General features: G+C 57.4%; 1 protein-coding gene across 1 annotated transcript in view; it reads right to left on the reverse strand.

Moving 5' to 3' along the window:
• Window positions 1-810: 810 nt before the first annotated feature.
• Window positions 811-22,747, reverse strand: part of MPPED1 (metallophosphoesterase domain containing 1) — a 61,630-nt gene continuing 39,693 nt past the window's right edge. Inside the window, exons 4-6 of the mRNA XM_044228179.1 lie at window positions 7,654-7,769; window positions 5,630-5,743; window positions 811-3,076 (exon numbers count right to left, since the gene is read on the reverse strand). Coding sequence (XP_044084114.1) covers window positions 2,958-3,076; window positions 5,630-5,743; window positions 7,654-7,769 — 349 coding nt within the window. The 3' untranslated portion in view covers window positions 811-2,957. The remainder of the gene's footprint in view (window positions 3,077-5,629; window positions 5,744-7,653; window positions 7,770-22,747) is intronic.

Here is a 22,747-nt window from a genome sequence, read left to right on the forward strand (position 1 = left end):
GATGGATGGTGGATGGATGGATGGATGGACATTCAAGACCAATGGGTGGACGGATGGATGGACAGACTGATGGGTGGATGGATGGATGGATGGGATGGATTGACGGACAGACAGATGGATGGATGAATGGATGGATGGTGGATGGACAGACGGATGGATGGATGGATGGACGGATGGATGGTGGATGGATGGATGGATGGACAGTCAAGACCAATGGGTGGACGGATGGATGGACAGACTGATGGGTGGAGGGATGGATGGATGGGCAGATGGATGTAAGGAAGGAAGGAAGGAAATGACGGAACTTATACAGCTTAGGCTGCTTCGAGACTGGAGTCATTATATCTGTCAGTGCTTTTCTTGGGCAACACCTGGACCCTTAGTGTGGTAAGAGCTAGGTTGAACATACTGCTTCGGGGAAGGTCCCAGAGCTCAGACCATCTCAAGGTACTCTGTTTTGAGGAATCAGGCAGTCAGCATACTTGAACTTCATAGGGCACAGAATAGCCCATGCCAACCACTTCTGAGATTGGCCCACCCCGGGGGGAAGCTGGAGCAAGCAAAAGGATGCCCGTTGCTGCCACGGTCTTTGGCCTCTGAACTCTGTCCAGGACTCCGGACTGGACCGGGAGGATGCCATTCCTCCCCCAACGTGCCTCACAGGCCACCCAGAGACATACACAGGAAGAGGCGTCACGTGGACATCTCTTTCTTTTTACAAAGACTTTATTGTCTGACATGCTTGACAAAAAAAAAAAATTACAGCCACAATCAAGTTATGCCAAAATGATTGAGGAGCACGCCATCATCTTTCATACCTCAAGGACTTTTAATGAATTTTCTTTCAAAGTAACAGCTGCCTTCATAACTTTTCTTTTCCACATAAAAATACACCATATTCTGAAGATACCTTAGGAAAAAAATTTATTTAAGTTTATAGTTCTTGGTCCGCATAGAAATTCGGTAGAGGTGACTAAAAGGGCCTGTGTCTTCTCCACCCGACGTGTGCCCATACGCCGTGCATCTGGGCTTCCCCAGAGACTTTGTAAACATCCTCACCCAGGAACCACTCGGTCAAACAGAGTCCCCGAAGTCGCACACCCCACAGAGCGCACTGCTGCTGGCTGACTCCCCTCGTGGACAGTGAGCCTTGCCCCATGGGGACCCCTGTGGGAGCAGGGAAGGAATCGTGGCCTCCTGGGATGCCAGGGTGCTGGGCTCAGAGAACAGGATCCCTCAGCGCTCCAGGGGCTCTCTCTGAGACACGGACCAGAGAGGCTCTGAACAGGACCCTTAAAAAAAGAGAGGGAGAGAGAAACTTGGGACCATGCCTTGCCTCGGAGGGGCGGAGCTTTGAGTCCCGGCAAACCAGAGGCCCTGGAGCCAGACACTAAGGCTCAAGTCCGGCTTCTGCCCCCTTTGAGCTGTGCATCCTCAGGCAAGTGACGTCTCCTCTCTGATCTCAATCTCCTCATCTCTAAAATCAAGCCAACAGAGCTGACCTTGCAGGACCGCCTGGCATGAATCAAGATTGTATCTGCAACGGGCCGTGGTAAGGGCTGGCCCCAGGGCTGGGCTGAGGGTGAGGTGAATAAGGTCCTCCTCTCAGGTGCCCAATTTAAGGAGCCACCAAACAGCTGGGCAAGAGAGAGAAAGGATGCTCTTTAACCCCATGTCTTTCAAAATCAAATTCGGTTCAGAAAAATATCCATGATGAACAAAATATCAAAAATTTCAATAAAGATAGAATTGGACCCTGCACGGGGCGATCCCGCCTCCCTGGCCTCGCTCCGATGAGACCCTGCTGGTTCCCTTGCCCTCACAGATTCAGCCCAACCCCCCACCTCCCCAAACCCAGTACTAATTTAAAGGAAAAAAAGGAAAGGCGCTCTCCATGAAGCTGCCAGCGCCAGGGCCTGCTCTGCCACTGGGCCACCCTCCCGTTAACAGGACACACTGGCAAGGACCAGGAACCACTCAGCCCCTTCGGCTGTGGGTCCAACAGACAGAACCGAAATGGTGCACGAGAAACCGCACTGAGGAATGGAACCCCACTGGAGGACAGTAAGGGGAAGCACGCGCGCACGTCCACATGGGCACAACCACGTGGCAGGGGGGCCTCGGTCTGCAGCCCCGCCAGCCTGCCAAGTTCTGCAGAGCTGCTCAGACCCGCGAGGCTGTGACTCGGGAACCTTCCATCTGGTCCTGGGCACCCACATGGCTCCTTCTAGAGAACCACTCTCCCGGGTCCAGGCTCCACGCGAGCACCTGAGGTGCTCAGGCCACTGTTCAAGATGGCAAAGATGCCCACAGGAAGAAAGCGGGGTCACGAGGTGAGGCAGACGGCTTGTTGGCCTTGTTGGCCTTGTGGCCCGAATTCCTGAGACGTCCCTGATCGCTCCCTCAAGGGCCTCATCTGTGAAGCAGGCCCATCTCCTCCCCAAAGCCCGGTGGGGGGCGGGGGGCGGGAACGGGTGCCACTTGCACCCAGGCTCCAAAACCTCCCACACACCCCCAATCCCAGGGCTTGCTGCCACACAGACCCTCGGTTAGAGGGAGATTTTGTGCGAGAACTTCCAAAGTGTGTCCAGGAGCAGCGGCTTCCCAAGCCCACGAGTGGGTCCAACTGAGAAGGATGAAGAGTCCGTCAATTCCCAAGCAGGACAGGACCGCAAGCTTGTTAGGTCCTTTGACAAGGTACACGCAGAAATGTACACGCAGAAAACAGTAATGAGCACAGAACCCCTGCCAGGGACCCACAGGGTCCTGACTCCAGGTGACGGAGGCTGAAGAGTCAGGGGAGCTTTTCTTCATTCCAAGGCCTCAACCCATCGGCTGGGCTGCTCCCCACGGCCAGGCAGCTGGTCTGCATGGAAGGGAGGGTGGTTGGGGGTCTGTGCTCTCGGCCAGGCATGTGTAGCTGATGTGAGCAGGAAGGGCTGAGACAGCAGGGGCAGTCAGGAGTTCCGGGGTGTGGGGAGGTCAATGACTATGGGCGGATTCACGGGCTGGTAGTTCACGGTGCACACAGACGCGTTCACGTAGGTGGTCGTCCCATCTGCCATGACACCGTACCCTGGAAAGTAAGCACAGCCGTCAGGGCTGAGGGAGTAAGGCCAGGACCTAGGGCCGTGAGGTGGCCTAGGGGGCGTGGTAGTCAGAGAGCACTCCGCTGCAGCAGGCTCGACAGGCCAGGACAAGCTACCGAAACCCTCAACTCGGCCTCTTCCTCTACAGATAGAGGTGATGACAGATGCTCCTTCCCCAACTGCTACGAGGGGCAAATGCAATGATAATCCACATACAGTGTTCGTTCAGCCCAGTGCCTGGAAAGCACATGGCGAGCACACAGTGAGATATCACCATTGACGTCATCACCACCGTCACCATCGTCACCATCATCGCCATCATCGCCATCACCAAGTCGCCCCCATCTCCATCACCACCATCACCATCACCATCACCACCATCCTCACCACCGTCATGATCATCACCATCACCATCACCACCATAGCCACCCTCATCTCCATCACCACCATCACCACCATCATCGCCATCACCATCACCATCACCACCATCCTCACCACCGTCATGATCACCATCACCATCATCACCATCGTCACCATCATCTCCATCACCAAGTCGCCCCCATCTCCATCACCACCATCACCATCACCATCACCATCACCACCATCCTCACCACCGTCATGATCATCACCATCACCATCATCACCATAGCCACCCTCATCTCCATCACCACCATCACCACCATCATCGCCATCACCATCACCATCACCACCATCCTCACCACCGTCATGATCACCATCACCATCATCACCATCGTCACCATCATCTCCATCACCAAGTCGCCCCCATCTCCATCACCACCATCACCATCACCATCACCATCACCACCATCCTCACCACCGTCATGATCATCACCATCACCATCACCACCATAGCCACCCTCATCTCCATCACCACCATCACCACCATCATCGCCATCACCATCACCATCACCACCATCCTCACCACCGTCATGATCACCATCGCCATCATCGCCATCATCACCATCATCGCCATCACCAAGTCGCCCCCATCTCCATCACCACCATCACCATCACCATCACCATCACCCCCATCCTCACCACCGTCATGATCATCACCATCACCATCATCACCATAGCCACCCTCATCTCCATCACCACCATCACCACCATCATCGCCATCACCATCGTCACCATCACCACCGCCACCACCACCGTCATGATCATCACCTTCCCCACCATCCTCGCCATCATCATGTACTTTCTTCTCTTAGCCTCTGCTGTCATCATACCCTTTTTCCACCATGTCTACTTGTTCGAATCCTCAGCCTTCAGCTCAGATCACCTCCAAGCCAGAAAGGCCATTTCCCCTCCTCTTGTGGGTTACCCGCTCTCAGGAGCCCCCATTTTGCCTATACAATCGTGCAGGAGTGTGGTTTGGGTCACACATCACCTGGGATCTGATGGCACGTCTGGGCTGCAAAAACTGATGGCAATATGGCTATCCCACAGCACGTGGGTTGCCCGTCCCATGACCTCTCAGATTCTGCCTTTGACTGCCTATCTGGTTCCCTCTGTGATCTCCTCAGGGCCAGGGGAGGTCTGATCACTTCTGTCCTCCGACAACACCATGCAGCAGCCCTCAGGGAAAGGGCTGAGGCTTGTTTGCTTCTGAGCTAGAAAATGACCTGATGCAGACCAAGCATATGTGAGGCCCGGGGACCCCGGCCTAACACGGACATAGGTGCAGGAGGCTGGGAGACAACTCTGGGGGAAACCACATCCGTCCCCATGGCCCATGGGAGCCCACGTGCTTTCAAGTAGGGTGGGATGGGGCAGTGCGGCCTCGGGCGGGCGGGATGAAGGCCTGAAAGGAGTAAAAGGAGGGGGTCTGCCAAGCTGAAGAATCGGGCTCCAGGCTAACAAGGAAAGCCCTATGTGCAGGGCGTGGGGGTGTGGGCTGACCTCACCCAGCACCATCACACCCGCCTTGCCCACTGCCCCCCAAGTGGAACTGAACGCCCCCCACCATTCCAACTGTGTGGACAAAACAAGTGTCCCCACCCTCCACGAAGAGTCAGAATACCAGGTCTGTATGTGCATGTGGTGGGGGTGGAGGTGAGGTGCCACCAGAATATCTCAGGCAAGCACGGGGCCCTCCACATTTATTAAGCACCAACTGTATGCCAGGCTGTATAGATGTAGGTAACTGCCAGTCTTAAGGAGCTCACAGTGAGCCTACCAAACCTAACACATCCTCCATGTTCCATCCAATGTCTCCTCCTCCAGGAAGCCTCCCGCTCACATTCCAGAAGCCTCCCAGGCTAGAGGCAGCAGCCAGGCGGAGTCGCCTCACTCCCAGGGAGTGAAACTTAGCCCTGAGTCTTGCCAGACTTTGCAACTGTCTTCCCACTGTTAACCATTTCAGCGGTAGCCCACCGATGGCCAAGTGCAGACAAAGCGCGTACAAGAGCGTACGTCAGGAAGGGGCTGAGAGCAGGGAGGAGGTGACCGGGTGGGAGGGAGGCGCGGGGTCCCCTCCACAGAGCCCCTGAGGAGCCCCTCCCCACCCCCGCGCCGACCTTCGTGGATGTGGCCAAAGACATGAAGCCGCGGCTGGACGCGCCTCTGCACCGTGTTGAGCAGCTCCACGCAGCCCACCCGCTGCATCTTCTTGGGGACCCAGTCCAGGAAGCCTGTGTGAGGAGATGACAGCGGGGCAGGGACAGCAGTCAGACGGCTGGGCCCCCAGCCCTGCAGGCCCCACACGGCAGCTTTTGAGTCTCAGAGACACGGAGCCCAAGCCTCACAGCCCCGGGTGGACCCTGACCCCAGAGGCCTCAGCAGGCTCTCCTGAAGCTGCCTGGCCCCTGCCTTCAGGGAGGGAAAGCCGAGGAATGGGCCACGCGCTGCCCAGGGCCTGGCAGCCCCGCCCTTCCTCCTCCGCAGGCCCACCCGGAGAGCCTGGCTTACAAGAGTCCAGAGTGGGCCGGGCACTGGGGGCCAAGTGAGCCCGCCCAGACCTGTGCTTGAAGCGGCCTCCAAAGTGTCATCCCCCCTTTGCAGAGTCAGGCACACCGAGGCCTGAAAGGGACAGGGGAGGCCCAAGGGCATCCTAGGGGCTGGCAGCGGAGCAGAACCAGGAGCGAGATTTCCACGTCGGAAACTTTCTAAACAGATACCCCAAAATCATGAAAATGAACTCCATTTGCCGCAGCCTGGCTCCCGTCTGGGTCAGGGTCTGCCCACACCGCCAGCCTCCCGGAGCCGCCCCAGACGGCGGCCCATTATTCGCACACGGCTGCGCAAACGAAGAGTAATCAATGACTCCAAGCGAGCTGCTGGGGTTCGTCTCGGCCCCCCTTGGTGTGGGTGGGGGAGACAGGTTCCTGCATGCTGGGAAGGGGAAGGGGGAGCCTCTGAGTCCCCAAACGAGGCAGGCTGCCCCTGCCACTGCCTTAGTGATGAGAAAGGGAGGGAGACAGGGAGACAGAGAGACAGAGAGGGAGGGAGGGAAGGAGAGAAAGGTCCCACCAGGCTTGGCCATTCCACGCCCCTCTACCCCACGGCCTATAAACCCTGGAGGCAAGTACTGCCCAGGTTTACCCCTTGCCCAGGATTGCCCGCCCTGGACCCCAAATGCTGCGGGAGTGATGGCAAGTTCTGTGGAGGCAGCAGGAGGAGGAGGAGGCTGGGAGGGGCAGGGCTGCTGGGAGTCTGGACGGCATTCTAAGGCCTAGGGGAGCTATGAAGTGTTGTAGAGGGACAGCATGGCAAAGCTAGCTGCCAATTCAGAGAACGCCCTCCCCTGATCTGAGGAGAGTGGAGTGGAAGGGGCAAGACTCCGGGACCAGGGGACCAGCGAGGAGACCATGGCAATCATCAAAGGGACAGAAGACACTGGCTGGAACCCAGGTGGGGACAGCCGCAGTGCAGAGGAGAGGAAGGAGCTGGGATCCAGTTTGGAATCGGAGGGATGTGCAGATGGACAGGAAGTGTGGGTGAGGAAAGGGGGAGGGGAGGCCTGAGAAAGCCCCCGAAGGGACAGCCAGTAGGGCCCAGAAACAGACCAAGTGAGCGGGGACATCAGCTTGGACCAGGGCGGGGGGCAGTGGAGCCTGGGACGAGGCCTGCTGAGGATGGAACCCACAGGCCCTGGGGACTGTTGGAACGGGTGCGGGTGCGGGTCCCCGGGTGTCTGACGGGTGCGGGCATACAGGACAGAGCCGAGAGAGTGACCTTGAAGGTATTCCGTCCCCAGGATGCAGGTCTAGGGCCCAGCCCTGCCTCTCCACGTCCCTGAGCTCCAGTAGCCCACAGGTGTAAACGAGGCAGCTGATGCTGACCTCCCTGGGGGGCTGCAAGGAGTCCCCGAGGTAACATGCTGAACCCCCAGCACAAAGTAGGGGAAATGAGGGGGGCATGGGGAGACTGTCCCCAGTGCCACAGCAAGTCAGACTCAGAACAGAGCTCGTCAAGGCTGATCTCCGTGCTCAGGTGGGGCCAGACGCTGCCTCTCAACACCCACACCCCCGGCGGCCGCCGCCAGCACCAGCAGGCCCGCTGGGGGCCGGGCCAGCCAAGGCAGGGGGCAGCTGACTCTTACCTAGTGGCGGTCCATGGGTTATCAGGATGTCTACGCCTTCAGGAATGAGGTTCCATTTCTCTAGCAGTGCTTGGCCTCGTGGGAGGTTAAAGCCCCAGCCATAAAACCACGGCTGCCTACGGAAGAAGAGCGGGCAGTTCAGAGAGAGCGCGGGACCGTCACGTGTAGGGGAAGCCACCGCGGCGCCAGATGGTCTCCAGGGCAGGCTCGATCCCTAGAAACTCAGCGTAAAGGTGGGGATGGCCTGGACTTAGCCAGAATCCTGACCCACTCGCAGGCTGTGAGATGTCTCTGGCCTCCTCTTCTCTTCCCCCTTCCTTCGACACAGGTTCTGTTTCTCTAGGATGAATAAATATTATTTCTGTAAACTTTTAAAAAGAAGATTTAAAAAGAATCAGCATCAGCTGAAGACCTCTCATTCTCTGAACTCTTCTAAGGAAATTCAGAGAAGAACATGCCCCCCGACCCCTCCCAGGAAAACACTCTCCGTCTTCCTGCCCAAGTTGGGGCAGGTGGAGACCCAGTCCAAAAGAATGGCTTCCAAGGGGAGGAAGCTGATTCCTGCTTTCCCTTGAAGCTCCCAGCGGGGCTGAGTCCATCCCGAGCTCTAAGGGCAGGACCAGAGGGACCCAGACCAATTGATGGAATCTCAACTTAGACCTAGACTGAATGATGCCAATGATTCCCTTGGATTGGCTCAGTGGTGAACATGAAGCCTAGATCCTTCCCATTGGTGGGAATCCCAGATATTTCTTCTTTCAATGACGAGAGAGAGGATGTTTTCACCCCTGCATATCAACCAGTGAGCTTCTCGCCTTGGAAGCTGTTAGCAGCTAGTAAGCTGTCTCAAAGGGCAATGGCTGAACCACATGGCCCAAGGGAGCCCGCTGGATCAAAACTGTACCAGTCACCCACCATACTTCTGCCCTTCTCAGTTATATGGGCAACATAAAGCCATTTGATTGGGCTTTCATTTCTTTTTTTTTTTTTAAGATTTTATTTATTTATTTGACAGAAATCACAAGTAGGCAGAGAGGCAGACAGAGACAGAGCGGGGAAGCAGGCTCCCTGCTGTGCAGAGAGCCCGATGCGGGACTCGATCCCAGGACCCTGAGATCATGACCTGAGACAAAGGCAGAGGCTTAACCCACTGAGCCACCCAGGCGCCCTGGGCTTTGATTTCTCACAAAACATCCCTACTATGAAGCTCTCTTGGGCCTAAGTCATTATAAGATCCCACATCAACACAGTCTTTTAGGATTTACAAAGTCACCATCATCATCATCACCATCACCACATCGTGATCATCGCCATTATCACTACCATCACCAGCACCAGCACCAGCACCAGCACCAGCACCAGCACCAGCACCAGCATCACCACTGTTGTGGGTCAAATTGTGTCCTTCAAAAACGTTTGTTGACGTATGGACCCCAGGTACCTATGAATGTGACCAAATTTAGAAACAGGGTCCTTGCAGATATAATCAAGTTAAGATGAGGTGATACTCGGTTAGGGCCTGCCCCCAATCTAGTGACGGGTGTCCTTATGAGAGGTCAGGTGAAAACAGAGACACAGAGAGAAAAGGGCCATTGACAATGGAGGTAGACATTAGAGTGATGCTGTCTATAAGCCAAGGAGTGCCAAGTGCTGGTGGCCCCCACCAGACGCTGGGAGAGGGGCATGGAGTCCTCCCTCAGGGCCCTCAAGAAGGACAAATGGGGATGACACCTTGATGTCAGACTTCCAGCCTCCAAACTGTGAGAGAATAAATGTCTATTGTTTTAAGCCCCCCCATGTGTGGGGATTCGTGATGGGGCCCCAGGACACTGACACAGTCATCAACGCCACCATCTCCGTCATCACTCTCGTCACCTCCCCCTCTGCCGCCTCGGGGACCGTCACACCCGCAGCCAGGGTAGGCAGACAGGTCTCTTTCTTTCTCTTTTACAGATGAGGAGGCTGAGCACAGAACTCACTGCCTACATTCCCTGCATACCTACTTTTCTGTCAGGTGCCCTCTAAGGACCTTACAGGGATGGTTTTCCTGCGACGAGAACCCTGGGAATTAAGGACTAAGTGTCCCCATTTTACAGATAAGGACCCAGAGGCTCAGCGAGGTGAGCTAGCCTGGGATTTGGGTGTGCTGACTCCCGGGCTGGGCCCCTCACTACCTCCTCCAGCACAAACAGTACAAGTCAGCGGTGCGGCCGGGCTTTCGTCTTCAAGGTCTCTCTCACATGCCCAAAGCTGTCCCTAAAATCCCTCTCATGGCCCCTATGTTCTTCATGGCGAGGCTGAGACCTCTGGCTCTTGACCCAACTGCTCTACCTATTGGCAGCCACCCAAAGCATGTCTTTGGAACCCTGGGCATCTCACGGAACACCATTTGGAAACCCTAATTCAGTCCCACCATGGTACCTTCTGGATAAAAAGACTGGGTGAGGTTCAGTGAGGGGCAGTGAGGTGCCCAAGGTGGGGCAAGTCATGTTTGAACCCAGACCTGACCCCCTCTCTCCTCAGCCTTCATGCCTACAGTGCCATCTTCTGGAACGTGGGTTTATGCAGCGGCCGTTTGGGGGTCGAGTCCTTTGCCATTTCATACACATGCCAAATCCCCTCCCCTGCTAGCCTTGCTCACCTGGGACTCCTGCCAGGAATGCCGGTTCCCTCCTGTTCTCCTCCTGCCCACCCCTGACCTCACGCCACGTTTATCCTTCAAAGCCCTGTCTGCCCCAAACTGCCTCTCACCTTGCGCACCCAGACCAGCCTGGAGGCGGGGAATAAATGAATGAATGAATCCATCTGTTAACAGATGTCAAACAGGACTTCTCCTGCTGCGTGAGGATCACAGCCTGAACTCTGAAACCGAGGATGATGCCCAGATCCAAAGACAGCCCCCAGCTCCTGCCCAGAGGAACTTACTAAAAGTGGGCAGAGCCTAAGTTTTGGCCTTGAAGAAGGGGACTGCGTTTCCTGCCTTGTTCTTGTAGGAGGAGCCGAGAAGATTCCCTCATCCCCAGACACGAGTGGGTCCCAGGAGAACCACCTGTGAAGGGGGGGTGTGGGATCTGCACTCTGAGGCCCTCGGAGGAGAAACAGATGGTGAGAAGCAGTCACAGAGGGGCTGTCTGCGTCCCTGGGTTTGGGCTGCCCGAGGGATCCCCAACTGCAGGAAGTACCTGCCAAGGGAGGAGACCAGGTGTTCAGGGCTGGGGACCAGCATCTGGGTGGGTTGGTCTGGGGACAGTCCCCTCAGAAGACACCTCCTATCACTGACACACCCACAGAGGCCGGCCCTTGCATAATAGAAAATGCACCTCACATACACGCATACACAATTTTATACCCAACTTCAAGGCAATCTTGGAGTCAGAGAGACCTAGGTGAGAGTAGGTCCACCTCTTCCTACCTGCGTGACTTTTGGCAAGTGACTCAATTTCTCTATGTGCCTCAATTTCCCCATCTGTAAAATAGGGTTGTTTGGAAGGATTAAATCCATTAATCCACGTAAAGTGCTTAAAACAGTGCCTGATTCAGTGCATTGCAGCTGCCTTCATCATTTCCATCACCATCGTCATCATCCTCATCTTCATCACCACCACCACCATTATCACCATCATCACCACAATCACCACAATCACCACAATCGCCAACACCATCAGCACCATCAGCCCCACCATCATCGCTATCACTAACACCATCATCATGGTGGGCCCCTCCCGAAACTCACCCATGGAGCCTTCATGAAAAACATTTGACCTAGGGCAGAGCTTTTCAGACTGCATTTTGATGGGTCACAATAACATTTTTTTTTAATAAGAAAATAAAGCATCCAAAAAAAAAAAAGAGTACCTCCTAGCAGGGAAAGGATACTTCAGTTAAAGATATTTATATTTAAATAGACACCCATGGCTGGATGTACTGAGTCACCACGTAAAGTGTTTTTCCTGCCGTGGCTCCTGGTCAGAAAGAGTCGTGCTCCAGCGGCCAGCCGGGGCTGCTCCTGCCCTAACACGCTGAGCTCCCAGCTCTGCCATCTCTGGAGCCCCGACTCTGGGCGTACTCACAGCCGCTCTCTGGCTGAGCCAGGCCAGAGTCACTGCAGGGAAGGCTGCAGCAGCCCCTGGGAGCCGCGGCCCTCCCAGGAGCCCAAGCCCCATTAGCCTCCCGGGAAAGAAGCAACATGTTTCTGGCGCTGCCTTCCAAATACAGAATTCATTCTTCAAAAATCTAATCAAATATTTACAAGACGGGATGAGGCCTCATCTGCATGGAGAGAAGGCGTCTGTTAGTTCCTGTGAGGCGCAGCAAGGGGTAGCTTCTTGAAAGAGGCGCCTAGAAACATACCAGAGACCTCAGAGACCCCCAGGAGCAGAGGGACCCACGCAAGCCTCCACCTGCCCCAGCTTCCCCTCTTCCGTCCTCTCCGACTGGCGTTTCCCCGTAGATACACCTGCCTAGCTCTTGGAAATACACAGCCTCCGATCCTGGGAACGTGGACTCCACCCGGTCTCTGGGGAGGCCCTGAGAGCTTGCTCAAGACACCCAGGTTGGCATCAGGCACCTGGTTCTACCCCTGAGCTGGTGACTTCACCTGTCCCAGCATGATCATGATGCTTGTGCCGCAGACCCTACCCCATAAGGTGCTTCTGACCTTCTTTTTTTTTTTAAAGATTTTCTTTATTTATTTGTCAGAGAGAGAGGAAGAGAGAGCGAGCACCAGCAGACAGAGAGGCAGGCAGAGGCAGAGGGAGAAGCAGGCTCCCTGCCGAGCAAGGAGCCCGATGCGGGACTCGATCCCAGGACGCTGGGATCATGACCTGAGCCGAAGGCAGCTGCTTAACCAACTGAGCCACCCAGGAGTCCGTGCTTCTGACCTTCTTGCTAGGTGCTATGACCCTGACCCAGAGGGGAGGGGAAAAAGGAGAGTGGGAGGAGGTTCAAGAGGTTAAATTATTCTTCCACTATGAAAACTCCTTCTAAACACCCAGGAGCTCTGTCAATGGGAAAAGGGGAGGTTGTCGCTTGTATTGAAATTTTAGGGGGAGCAGGAAGAGTCAAATCATTCATGCAAACATCCAACGGAGATATTTGCCAGGATGGCCTGTGGGTTGGGGAATACCCTCGTCAGGCCGGGGGTTTCTCCAGCGCAGCAAGGGACACAGACTCTTCACGGTGACCTCACCTCAGAGGTCTTTAACCAGCCAGCAGGACCTGGAAACCCCTCCAGCCCCTCCTGTGGATGTCCACTCAGGTTCCTGCCATGGGAAGTGGAGACAGAAGGGTGGGGCCGGGCCTTCTTCAAGGTGAAATCGGCCCCAGATGCTCCCAGCATTCTACGTCTGGTCCATCATGAGGCCCTTTGGGATCAGAGCTGAAGTCCAAGGTTGTCCTGGTTTCAAGACAGAGGCCAGGGCAGGCAAGGGCTCACAGAGCCTGCCGTCCAAGCAGCCAGGGTCCAGCCCACCCGCTAGTGGCCCATCCACCTGGGCGCAGCTGTGGTCTGAGACTGTGAATGCCCAAGACGGGACGCCCGGGGCCCTGCAAAAGCCCCACCCTCATCTCCAACGAGACCTGGCACTGGACCAAGCCATGCCACGCTGAGGGCCAGGAGCCCGATGTCTGCGTACTGTCCAGGACACATCACAGACTCCAAGGAGGTCGGATGAATCAGAATTCCGACTGAGCCATGGGAGGCAGCTTTATGTCCTGAATTTCTGTCTTTCTGTTCTAAAGTAACCATTGGAATAATTTTCTTACAGAATGATAGTTGCCATGACAACCAGAGCAAATTTTCCTTTTCTGAAACAGATGTCTCATTTAGTTGAAAATTAGAATGTGAACAAACCCATGGGAAAAATTAATTCAAACTTTAACAGAGCGCTGAATACAATGTAATCTCTCAGAGGTTAACCCCTTAACAGCTTTTTTGTGCGCTGATGGTAACCTTCGAATCCAGGCTAATTAAGCCCGCTTAGCCAATATAAATGACCTCCTCGTGGCCAATCATTAAACGATTTCCCCCTGAAGCGTGAATCCCAGGTCCCCCGACAGCAGACGGGAGGGGGATTACACTCGTCTACAGAGAACGCTGAAGCCCAGAGCGCTCTGCTCGGCCAGGTGAGGCGCATGGCCCCTGGAGGGGGGGGCACCTAGGGGTCACCCAGTTAGCCTGGGCTATGGGCACCCCATTTCCAGGGGATGCTGGGATGTGCAGGCGGAGGAGGCCTGGGGTGCCCTAGGGTGGGGCTGGGCCTGGTGGTGCACCCAGGCCAGGGCGCAATGCCCAAGGGCAAGCATCCAGAATTCCCTTGCCCGGAGGCCAAGGTGGGGGGCACCCACAAAGGCACAAATCCAGAGCCTCTCCATGAGCCCCCAGTCCTCACACCCTCATGGGGGGGGTGGTGGCAGCTGCCATCACTGCTCCATTTTACAGATGCGGAGACTGAGGTGCGGGCAGGTACAGAGACTTGCATGGGGTTACCTGCTGACCAAGAGAGACGGGGGTGGGGGGTGGGGGGGCTCAAACCCAGACAGCAGTTGCCGAGCCCGTGCTCTCTGCCTCCGGGCCAGATTTATGCAAATAGGACCAGGAATCCCGCCTCCCATCTCCTCCGCAAGTCCCAGGGACTTCCACATCTCTGCCCAGTTAACCCTTAACAAAGTCCTGGGAAGCTCCCACTTTAAAGACAAGGAAATGATGGCACAGAGAGGCCAGGTGGTGTGCCTGAGGGCTCAGAGGGGGCAAAAGGGACATGAGGGTTCCTGGCTCCTGTGTCCTATGCCTAAGAGGTGGCTGACCCAGAGAGGACCCTACAGGGCTGACCAAGCCACGGGATCCCACTGTTCAATAGCAACAGTCTGCTGTCCCTCTGAGCAGCTCCTGAACGTACCCTCTCCGGTTCCAGCACAGCCCCTGGCCTCGCTGGGCCCCCATTGAGCCTGGCTGGACAGGGAGGCAGCCCCTGTGACTCTGGCTCCTGGTGCCCCAACTCTCAAGTGCTCCCCCAGGTGACTCCCCTACTCCAAAGCCTTCCATGGCTCCCTGTGCCTAGAAGATGAGCTCAGACCACAGAGTGCGGCACACAGGGCCCATGGGCTCTGCCCCAGTCCCCCTCTTGGACCGTCCTGCTCAGATTTCCCCCTGAACTCACCACGGGCTGGCCACAACAATCCTTTCCGTTTGCTGAACACTGCCCGCCTCTCCCCATCTCTGGGTTCTTGCTCCTGCTTTTCCAGCCACCCGAAAGCCCTTCTTAGCCTCTCCTCAGAGTCCATGACCCATTATTTGTTAAGGTTTGGCTTAAAGACCACCTCTTCCAGGAAGCTTCCCTAATCGCTTCTATCCCCCAAGCACAGGTGACCCTCCCTGCTCCGAGTCCCCTCATGGTGGCTCTCTCAGGACAGGTTCAAATCGTCCCTAAATCCCTCTTGCCCAACAGGCAGCTGAGCCAAGTGGACTCAGGGGCGGCTGGCTCCCCGCGCGTGCTAATGAACGCACGCATGATGGAGTCAATGGTCAGGAGCTGCACCGGCGGGCAGGCAGGTGGACAGGACTAAGAATTCACCCTCTCCTCTGTGCGCACTCCCGACGGGAGCCCCCCACCCCAGAGCCCCTGGAGTCCCGAGGCCCTGAGACCTGTAAGAAGCACAAGCATGAGAACAAACCACCTGCGGAGCGTCCCGGCCTCTCCCAGCCTCGAGGCGGGCTCGTGTGCCCATTTCACAGATGAGACCTCAGAGGCGAAGCCAGGCTCAGTGTGCTCTCCTCCTCTGCTGCATCTTTGCTCACTTCCTTCCGGGGACCTTCCCTGCCTCCCCAGGCAGCCCGCTCCCTAGGGCCAGAGGTTGAGGGCGGCGGCCCTGCCTGGTAGAAGGGGACAGCCTCTTACAGCGGACCTCGTGGGCCAGGTGTTCCCACTTCTGCTCCTCATTCTACGGGGGTGAAAGCTGCGGTCTGAGCTGGACGCTGACCCTACTCCCACCGAGAAGCTTCTCTCAGAGATGGCCACACTGAGAGCATCTCAGATGGGGGTACCACATGTCAGTGGCCCCAAGAGCCTCCCAGAACACTCTCGGTACCCCAGGGAGGCTGTGCTCCCATTCTGCAGTCGGGGAAACTGAGTCAGTGACACACCCATGTGGCCCAAGCGAGTTCACCCCCACAGGTGGTTCCCAGACACCTGGGGACATTCCACAGTCTGAGCAGCCACCGGCATCACCTGGGCTCTGAGGGAGAGAGGTCTGCCGCACTCCTGGTCTCCCGAGGGGGAGGCTGAGGGGGCCGCCACCGGCCAGGGGCCCGCGGGGGCTAGTGAGGGGGCAGGGCCGTGCGGGCTGGAGACCGGTCCCCAAGGACTGCCAATCACACACCTTGCTCCCCCCCCCCAGCGTACAGCAGTTCCCGCAAGTCAGCAGCAAGATAAGTGGAACCGAAGAACGGGGTCCTTTGTCATTCCTAATTAATGTCCCCCACCCTGCGAGGTGCGGAACCATTCAGAACCATTCATCTTTTGTTTCGCGGGGACTGTGCAGCAGGGAGAAGGCAGACAATTCGTTTCAAACATTAATCTCGTGTAGACTAGCGCGCGTCTGTGCAGAGGGGCCCTCTGTAAAGGAGATAACAACAAGGTGAAATGGAGGGAGATAAGGACAGGGAAGGGGCAGAGGAGAGAGTTTGTGTGAGAGAGAGAGGAATGGATGGGTGTGTGTGTGTGTGTGAGTGAGTGTGGCATGTGTGTACATTGTGTGTGTGTGTGTATGACGTGGGGAGGTGTGCATGTGTGTGTACGGTGTGTGCATGTGGGGGGGTGGGGGGGTGGGGGGGTGCGTGTGTGTAGTTGTGTGTGCAGGGGTGAGTGTGTGGTGTGTGTGTGCAGCTGCATGTGTGTGTGCACATGTGGGCATTATGGGTGGGTGCATGTGTGTGTAGTTGTGTGTGTGCGGGGGTGGGCGTGTGTTGTGTGTGTGTGTGTGTGTTGTGTGTGTCTGCGTGTGTGCGTGTACAGAGGCGGCACGGCGGAGGGCCAGGGACGGTGAGGAATTTCTTCCGACACCAGAATCCGCCGGCTGTGCGTGGTGCGCGGGGCTGACAACGGTCAGAATCCAGGGAGGAAGGAGAGAGGGCGTGAGCAGCAGCAGGACCCTTGGTGGTGGCCACGCCGGGTCCCTCAGGGACAGACTGGGCTGTGTGGGCTGGCTCCCGCCCTCCGGTCATTGTCCCGGCCCAAGCGGGCGGCCGGCTCAGGTAGAGTGTGCGGCCAGGCCCACGGGCAGGCCGGCTCCGCGGCTCCCACTGAACCCAGGCATTCCTGACCCGATCTGGGCTCCAGATGGCAGGGGGTGGGGGTGGCGCAAAATACCACCAAGGTCCCTGGTGCCCCACCACCAGCTCTGCGCGCCCCCCCATCTCTCCCTTGCTCAGCCCTGGGAGGGGAGACTCTGAGTCTGATTTCCCAGAAGTGGGACTCAGAGCTCAGGAAGAACACAGCACTACTGGGGCCAGGGATCCAGGGAGCCCCGTCCGGGCTCTGCAGCCCACAGCGGCTACCCACGGGACGGGGCCAGGGGCTAGCGGGAAGCAGCAGCTCCCAAGGCCACCACCAGCTGGCCCGAAGCTGACCAAGTCCACCCACTGGGCCTGGGCCCCCGTGACGCTGTGCTGGGGCCGAGATCTCTAGCCAGTTCCTCGACCCAAGCCTCACCATCCCCGTCCACAAAGTGGGATGAAAACAATCCTGTCTTGCTCCGTTGCTCGCCAGGTTAAACAGGATGATTTTGCAGCAGCGCCCGGCACACTGGTGGACCCAGGGGTCTCCGAATTGCAGCTATAGGAGGGAAAGCCTGCCCCTCCGGCCAGAACGAACAGAGGAAGGCCATGGCCTCATGCTAAAACCACCCAGAAACGCGAGAGGAACCAACGGTAACAGACACAGCGCGAGAGGCACGGGCCTGGCAGCCTGTGACCTAGGGCAAGTGGGTCTCCGTGGCCCTGAAGTAACCAGCAGGGAGCCTCAGAGTGCTAAGGGGAAGGAGTGGGGCCGGTGATCCCCCCTCTACAAAGCTGGGCCCCCAGAGGGTACCCCGGGACAGGGAGGGAATGGACCAGAAAAGGCTGCCCACGGACCACAGGGAGGCAGGCACCTGCCCCTGATCTCCAGCCTCCGGGTGAGCCCACAAAGCCCAAGAAATGAAAGTAAGCCATCCGCAGTTGCGGGCACCCACAGGCCAAGGCAGGCACGATCCTGTCTGAGGGTCTCCCCCAAACCGGGCTGCCCAGGACGGCCCCGGCAGAGCTACACGGAACACGAGCGTGAGGTGCAAACGTCCAACGCCCCGGACACCTCGGACAAGTGTGAGAGAGAGACTGAGAAATACGTGTTTTTCGAAAGAATAAAAAACTTTTCTTAAGAGACAGAGCAAAGGATTCTGGGGGAGCAGCTGGAGCGGTGCCAAGCCAAAATTCCTCGTGAGAGGTTGGCCCAGAAGCCAGGCAGCCGTAACGGGCAGGGCCAGTGTCCCTGTGGCCCCAACAGCCTCTGACCACAGCCGGTCCAGCAGGTGCTGGGCTGGCACAGGCCTCGGTTCTGGCCCAAATCCCAGGCCCTCAGTCACATCCTACGGGAGCCTCTGAGGAGACAAGAAAGAAGCCAGGGTTTCACTCTGTTAGCCTCTATTTGGTTTTCTCCAGAAGACCTATTGGGCAAGGTTTAAAAAAGAAATCTTTTAGCCTCTCTCTGTACCCAGGTCTGGGGCCTCTGTCCTGCCAACCAGGCCCAACCCGGCCCTAAGCACTGGGGGACCCTAAGCAAGTCCCTTCAGGTCTTGGATCTCGGGCCCCTCAGCTGTCCAGTGGGGACAAAGTTCTAACTACAAGTGGCGGAAGCACAGGGCCCTGGGGACAGCAGTGGGAACCGTTACTATGGCAACTGTCCCATCAGTAGGCAGGTCCCAGGCTTAGAACTCCCAGGTGGCTCTGTGCCTACCCCCACCCCACCCAGGGGTGCCTTGGTGGGCGGCCCCAGCTGTGCAGAACACCCTGATCTCACCCCCTCCCCCCGGCCCCGCTCTGGGAAATCCAGGCAGAGACCTACAGAGGGTTAGACCGTGAGTGGGACCACCGTGTGCTGAACATCTACTGTCTGCCAATCAATTTATGCCCACGACCCCCTGGGACCCTAAGAGTGATCCTACAGCAGGGGCCTGCCTATTCCAGCTGTCATTTCACAGAAAGCCAAGATTCCAACCCGGGATCAGCCGGCTGGATCCTGCCGGCCAGCAGGAGTGTCAGCGTGGCCTTGTCCAGTCCTGGCATTTAAAGAGAGCTGGTCCTCAAGGCCGGGGGCTCCCTGCAAGAGGGGCAGGGTCCCCCACGCCCCGCTGCCCGCAGGCAGCACCAGGCCTCCAAGTTGAGCACCAGGATCGGCGCCCAGACGCCCGGCAACGGCCGGCAGCGTCTTCTCGAAGTTTAATGTCTCAGCAGGTTTATATTCCTTCTTTCAAAATACCAGAAGTAATTAGACCAGATGGACGAGCGGCATGCCAATTTCACTCCCTCCCGCACGCGTGGTTTTTTTGTTTTTTTTTTTAAATCAAGGCCGTTTTCAGTTAAATGAGAACAAAAAATGTATCCAAAACCCATAAATGAATACGGTATGTATACAGAGTTCTCTTCCAACACTTCAGATTCTGTGACAGCTCAGCTCTTCCTCTTTCTCCGTGGTCGGTTCCCACCCCTTCCTCTAAGCGCCTCTACCCAAGGCTCGGTGCCGAGTCTGCTCCGGAGAGGACCAGACGTGGCTTTCCTGTGACTGGCAAGTCACAGTGCCCTGGGCACGGTGTCACAAACACACTGTCCCCCAAGAGACCTGGGACCGGAGGCCTGCAGCGACGGAGCCTCTGCGGGCGTGGGGGAGGGGACTGGGCCCGGAGATGGGGCGGGGGTGGGGGGCAGGCCCTCAGCCTGGGGGTGAGAGGCAGCAGGGCAAGCAGGGAGGTGGTGCGGTCAGGTTCTGCTCTGGAGGGACCGGCATCAGGGAAGAGAAGGAAGGACCTTGCAGATGAGAAAACTGGAGGAAGGCCCGGCCGTCCCAGAAAGACGCGGGAGCACCACGCCAGGCCAGGCCCGAATGTTAACTGAGTTCCCCCGGCCTGGCGTCCGTCACTCTTCCATCCAGCCCTGTTCTGATGAGCCAGGCACGGTCCCGGCCGCTGGAGTAAAGACCACAGAACACAGAGTTGGGTCCCTGTTCTCGTGGAGCCTCCAACATTCTAGTCGGAAAAGAGGCACGACGGAAAGCTATTGCCAAAGTCATGAAGACAACGTGTTCCCGGAGCTAAGGGACCAAGGGAGGAGGAGAGGCCCAGGCACCGAGCCCAGGCACAAAGGTGGAAATGGGGCGTGCCAGAGGGACAGACTGTCTCCCCTCGGTGCCGGGCCACGTGGGCATCCGTGCGGAGACACCGGAGGTGGGATCCCTCCTGCTCACCGTCAACACACTCACCCCCGGTAGATCCAACACCCCGGTACAAAAGGCTGAAGGGCGAACTTCCAGAAGACAACACGCAAGTATCTTCACAGCTCCAGGGGAGGGGAGATTTCTTAGCTAGAACCCCAAGAGCACCCACCACAAAGAAAAACACGAATATGTCTGACTACCCCCAAGTTAAGAACTTCTGGCCATCTGAAGGCACACCTGGGAGAAAGAGTCCCAGAGGACAAAAAGCCACTTGTCCTATTACGACAGAGTTCCCATTCGCAATACATGAAGAATCCCTACGAACCAGTAAGAAAAGACAGACACCCATTTTTTTAAAAAATGGGCAAAAGACATGAGCAGTTCACAAAAGAAGACACCCGAGTGGCCGACAAAAGATGCTCGGCGTCCCTGGCCATCAGGGGATGCAAACGGAAGCACGCGGGGAGGCCAGCACAGCAGAGCGGACGTGGTTTAAAAGTCCTACCGTACCAAGTACCGGTCAGGATGCTCAGCGAGGGACGGCCCGCCGGGGACAGGAATCCGCGTCACCGCTCTGATAGACGGTTTAGCGGTTCCCCTAAAGAACGCACAGTCCGTGACCTGCACCTCCAGGCCTAGTTGGGTATGTGTGTGACCGTGTCTTGTGGGTCCTGCTGGAGCAAGGACCGAGAGGGACATGTAGGCAAGCATGGGGCCGGGGACTGCCCTGAGCCATGGCTGGGTCGGCACGGGGTGTTGGCTGTTACGGAACCGCCCCCCCGCCCAGCCACCACCACCCTCATCCCGAGCCCGCACATGGGGGGGCCAGGCCTGATGCACGTCTGGATCTCCAGAGTCCCGCAGGGGCCCGGGCACACGGTGGCCTTGTGGCCTTCAGAACGTGGGGCCCAAGGGAAATGTGGAAGGATTCTCTCCCACGCAGAGCATCCCCCAGTGACACCACTTAGAAGGGCCAATCGTGGTGCCCACGAGTTTGCTTCGTTTCCCCTTCCTCGCTTGCTCTGGACAGTCCTCCATGTCAAGGCCAACCTGGTCGTGATGCCACTGCTCCAAGGACAGCACTGAGATGACTCTCCCTGCCCGTCTAGCCCCTGAGAGCACGCAGGACCCTCCCTCTGCAGGGGGACCTTCCATGCAAGCAGAGGAACTGGGGCCCCGTCAGCAGGGAGGGGCTGGGAAGACACCAAGCCCAAACACAGTGGGTCTGTGCTTGCATACCCCTTGTGCCAGGCAGCTCAGCACTCAGTGAGGTCATATCGCTGCTCTTCTGGGCTCCTGCATGTGGGACGGTCTTCCCGCACTGATGAGAGCCCGCCTTCTGTCACTGTCTTCTGCGCTGCTCCTGCTCTGCCTGCTATGGTCACACCGAACAGGTCTGCCCCTCAACCTGGGTCAGCCCTGCCCACAGGCTCCAGACCCCATTGCGATCCGGGCCCTTGTGACCAGTGCTCTGTTCAACCCCCGATCCCCCCACGGGTAGGATTCCACTTCTAAAGCTGGAGAGAGCAGCTCCTGTACTCCCCGTGATAGCCCGTGTGTGAGAGCAGGGAAGAGAAAGGGAAACCCAAGCATCTGAACTTCGTAATAATTACCACCAGCTTGGCCGGGCTACCCTGCTAATGAGCCGCCATATGTCCGGGCGGGCGGCGCGGGGCTGCTGAGCCTCGGCAGACAGCTCGGGGGTGCGCAACCCTCGCACCAGGCAGAATCAGCAGTGGGACCAGGAGGTGCTGTGGCCGTGAACACCATCCCAAGGGCCAGCATCACCTGGGAACAGCACAGAGGAGCCTGGCAGGGGCGTGTCCCCTTATGCATTTGGGACACCGAGGCTTGGAGATGCAGGACTCACCAGGTCAGACTGGAGCGAGACGCAGAGCCTGGGGGCGCCCCTGGTGTGTCTGGACGCAGGAATCGAGCGCTCGGCTGACAGCCTATACGTGTGAGCCCTGTGTCCCTTCTGGACCTCAGCTGTGCTGTGCAAGGTCCCAGCAGGTTGATGACACAGGGTGACAGGCAGAGGGAGCTGTGACGCCCTGAGCACTGAGCATCAGCCTCAGGAATGCCCACAGCACTGCCAGCCTCCTGGCCTTTGCCTGAGCTGTTCCCTATGCCTAGCACACGCTTCCCCAGCCCCGGCCCCCAGCCCTGCACAGCTGCTGGCGTCCGGCCCCTCTCCCAGGGGAAGACTTCCCTGACCCCAGCTCCCACCCCTCATCTCCTGGTCCCTATGGAATCAAGAATTTGGTGGTTGATGTGTCTCCCACGATGACATAAACCCCGTGAAGGCCAGAGCTGCACCTGTCTGCTTCTCAGCCTGTCCCCAGGGCCTCGATCTGTGTGTGGCATTCAATAAAGCCTTGACAAATGAATGAGGCAATTAGCAGCTGACCATGAGCTCCTCAATATGCTCGTGGGGCCTGTTCGGTCTCGGCACACCAGAAGGCTTTTTGGAGAACCAAGGAACACAGCCCGTTGTTCCAGGCCTGGTGTGAAGTAGGTTTTGTACAAGGACGCGGAATGGTCTCTATGCTGGACCGGGAAGAGTCCAGACGAGGAGTCTGGACAACCAGTCTAAAGCCACATTCCACCTGCACCTCTACTTGCCCTTCTGT

This window comes from Neovison vison, chromosome 12, assembly GCF_020171115.1.
Source record: "Neovison vison isolate M4711 chromosome 12, ASM_NN_V1, whole genome shotgun sequence".
NCBI lineage: Eukaryota > Metazoa > Chordata > Mammalia > Carnivora > Mustelidae > Neogale > Neogale vison.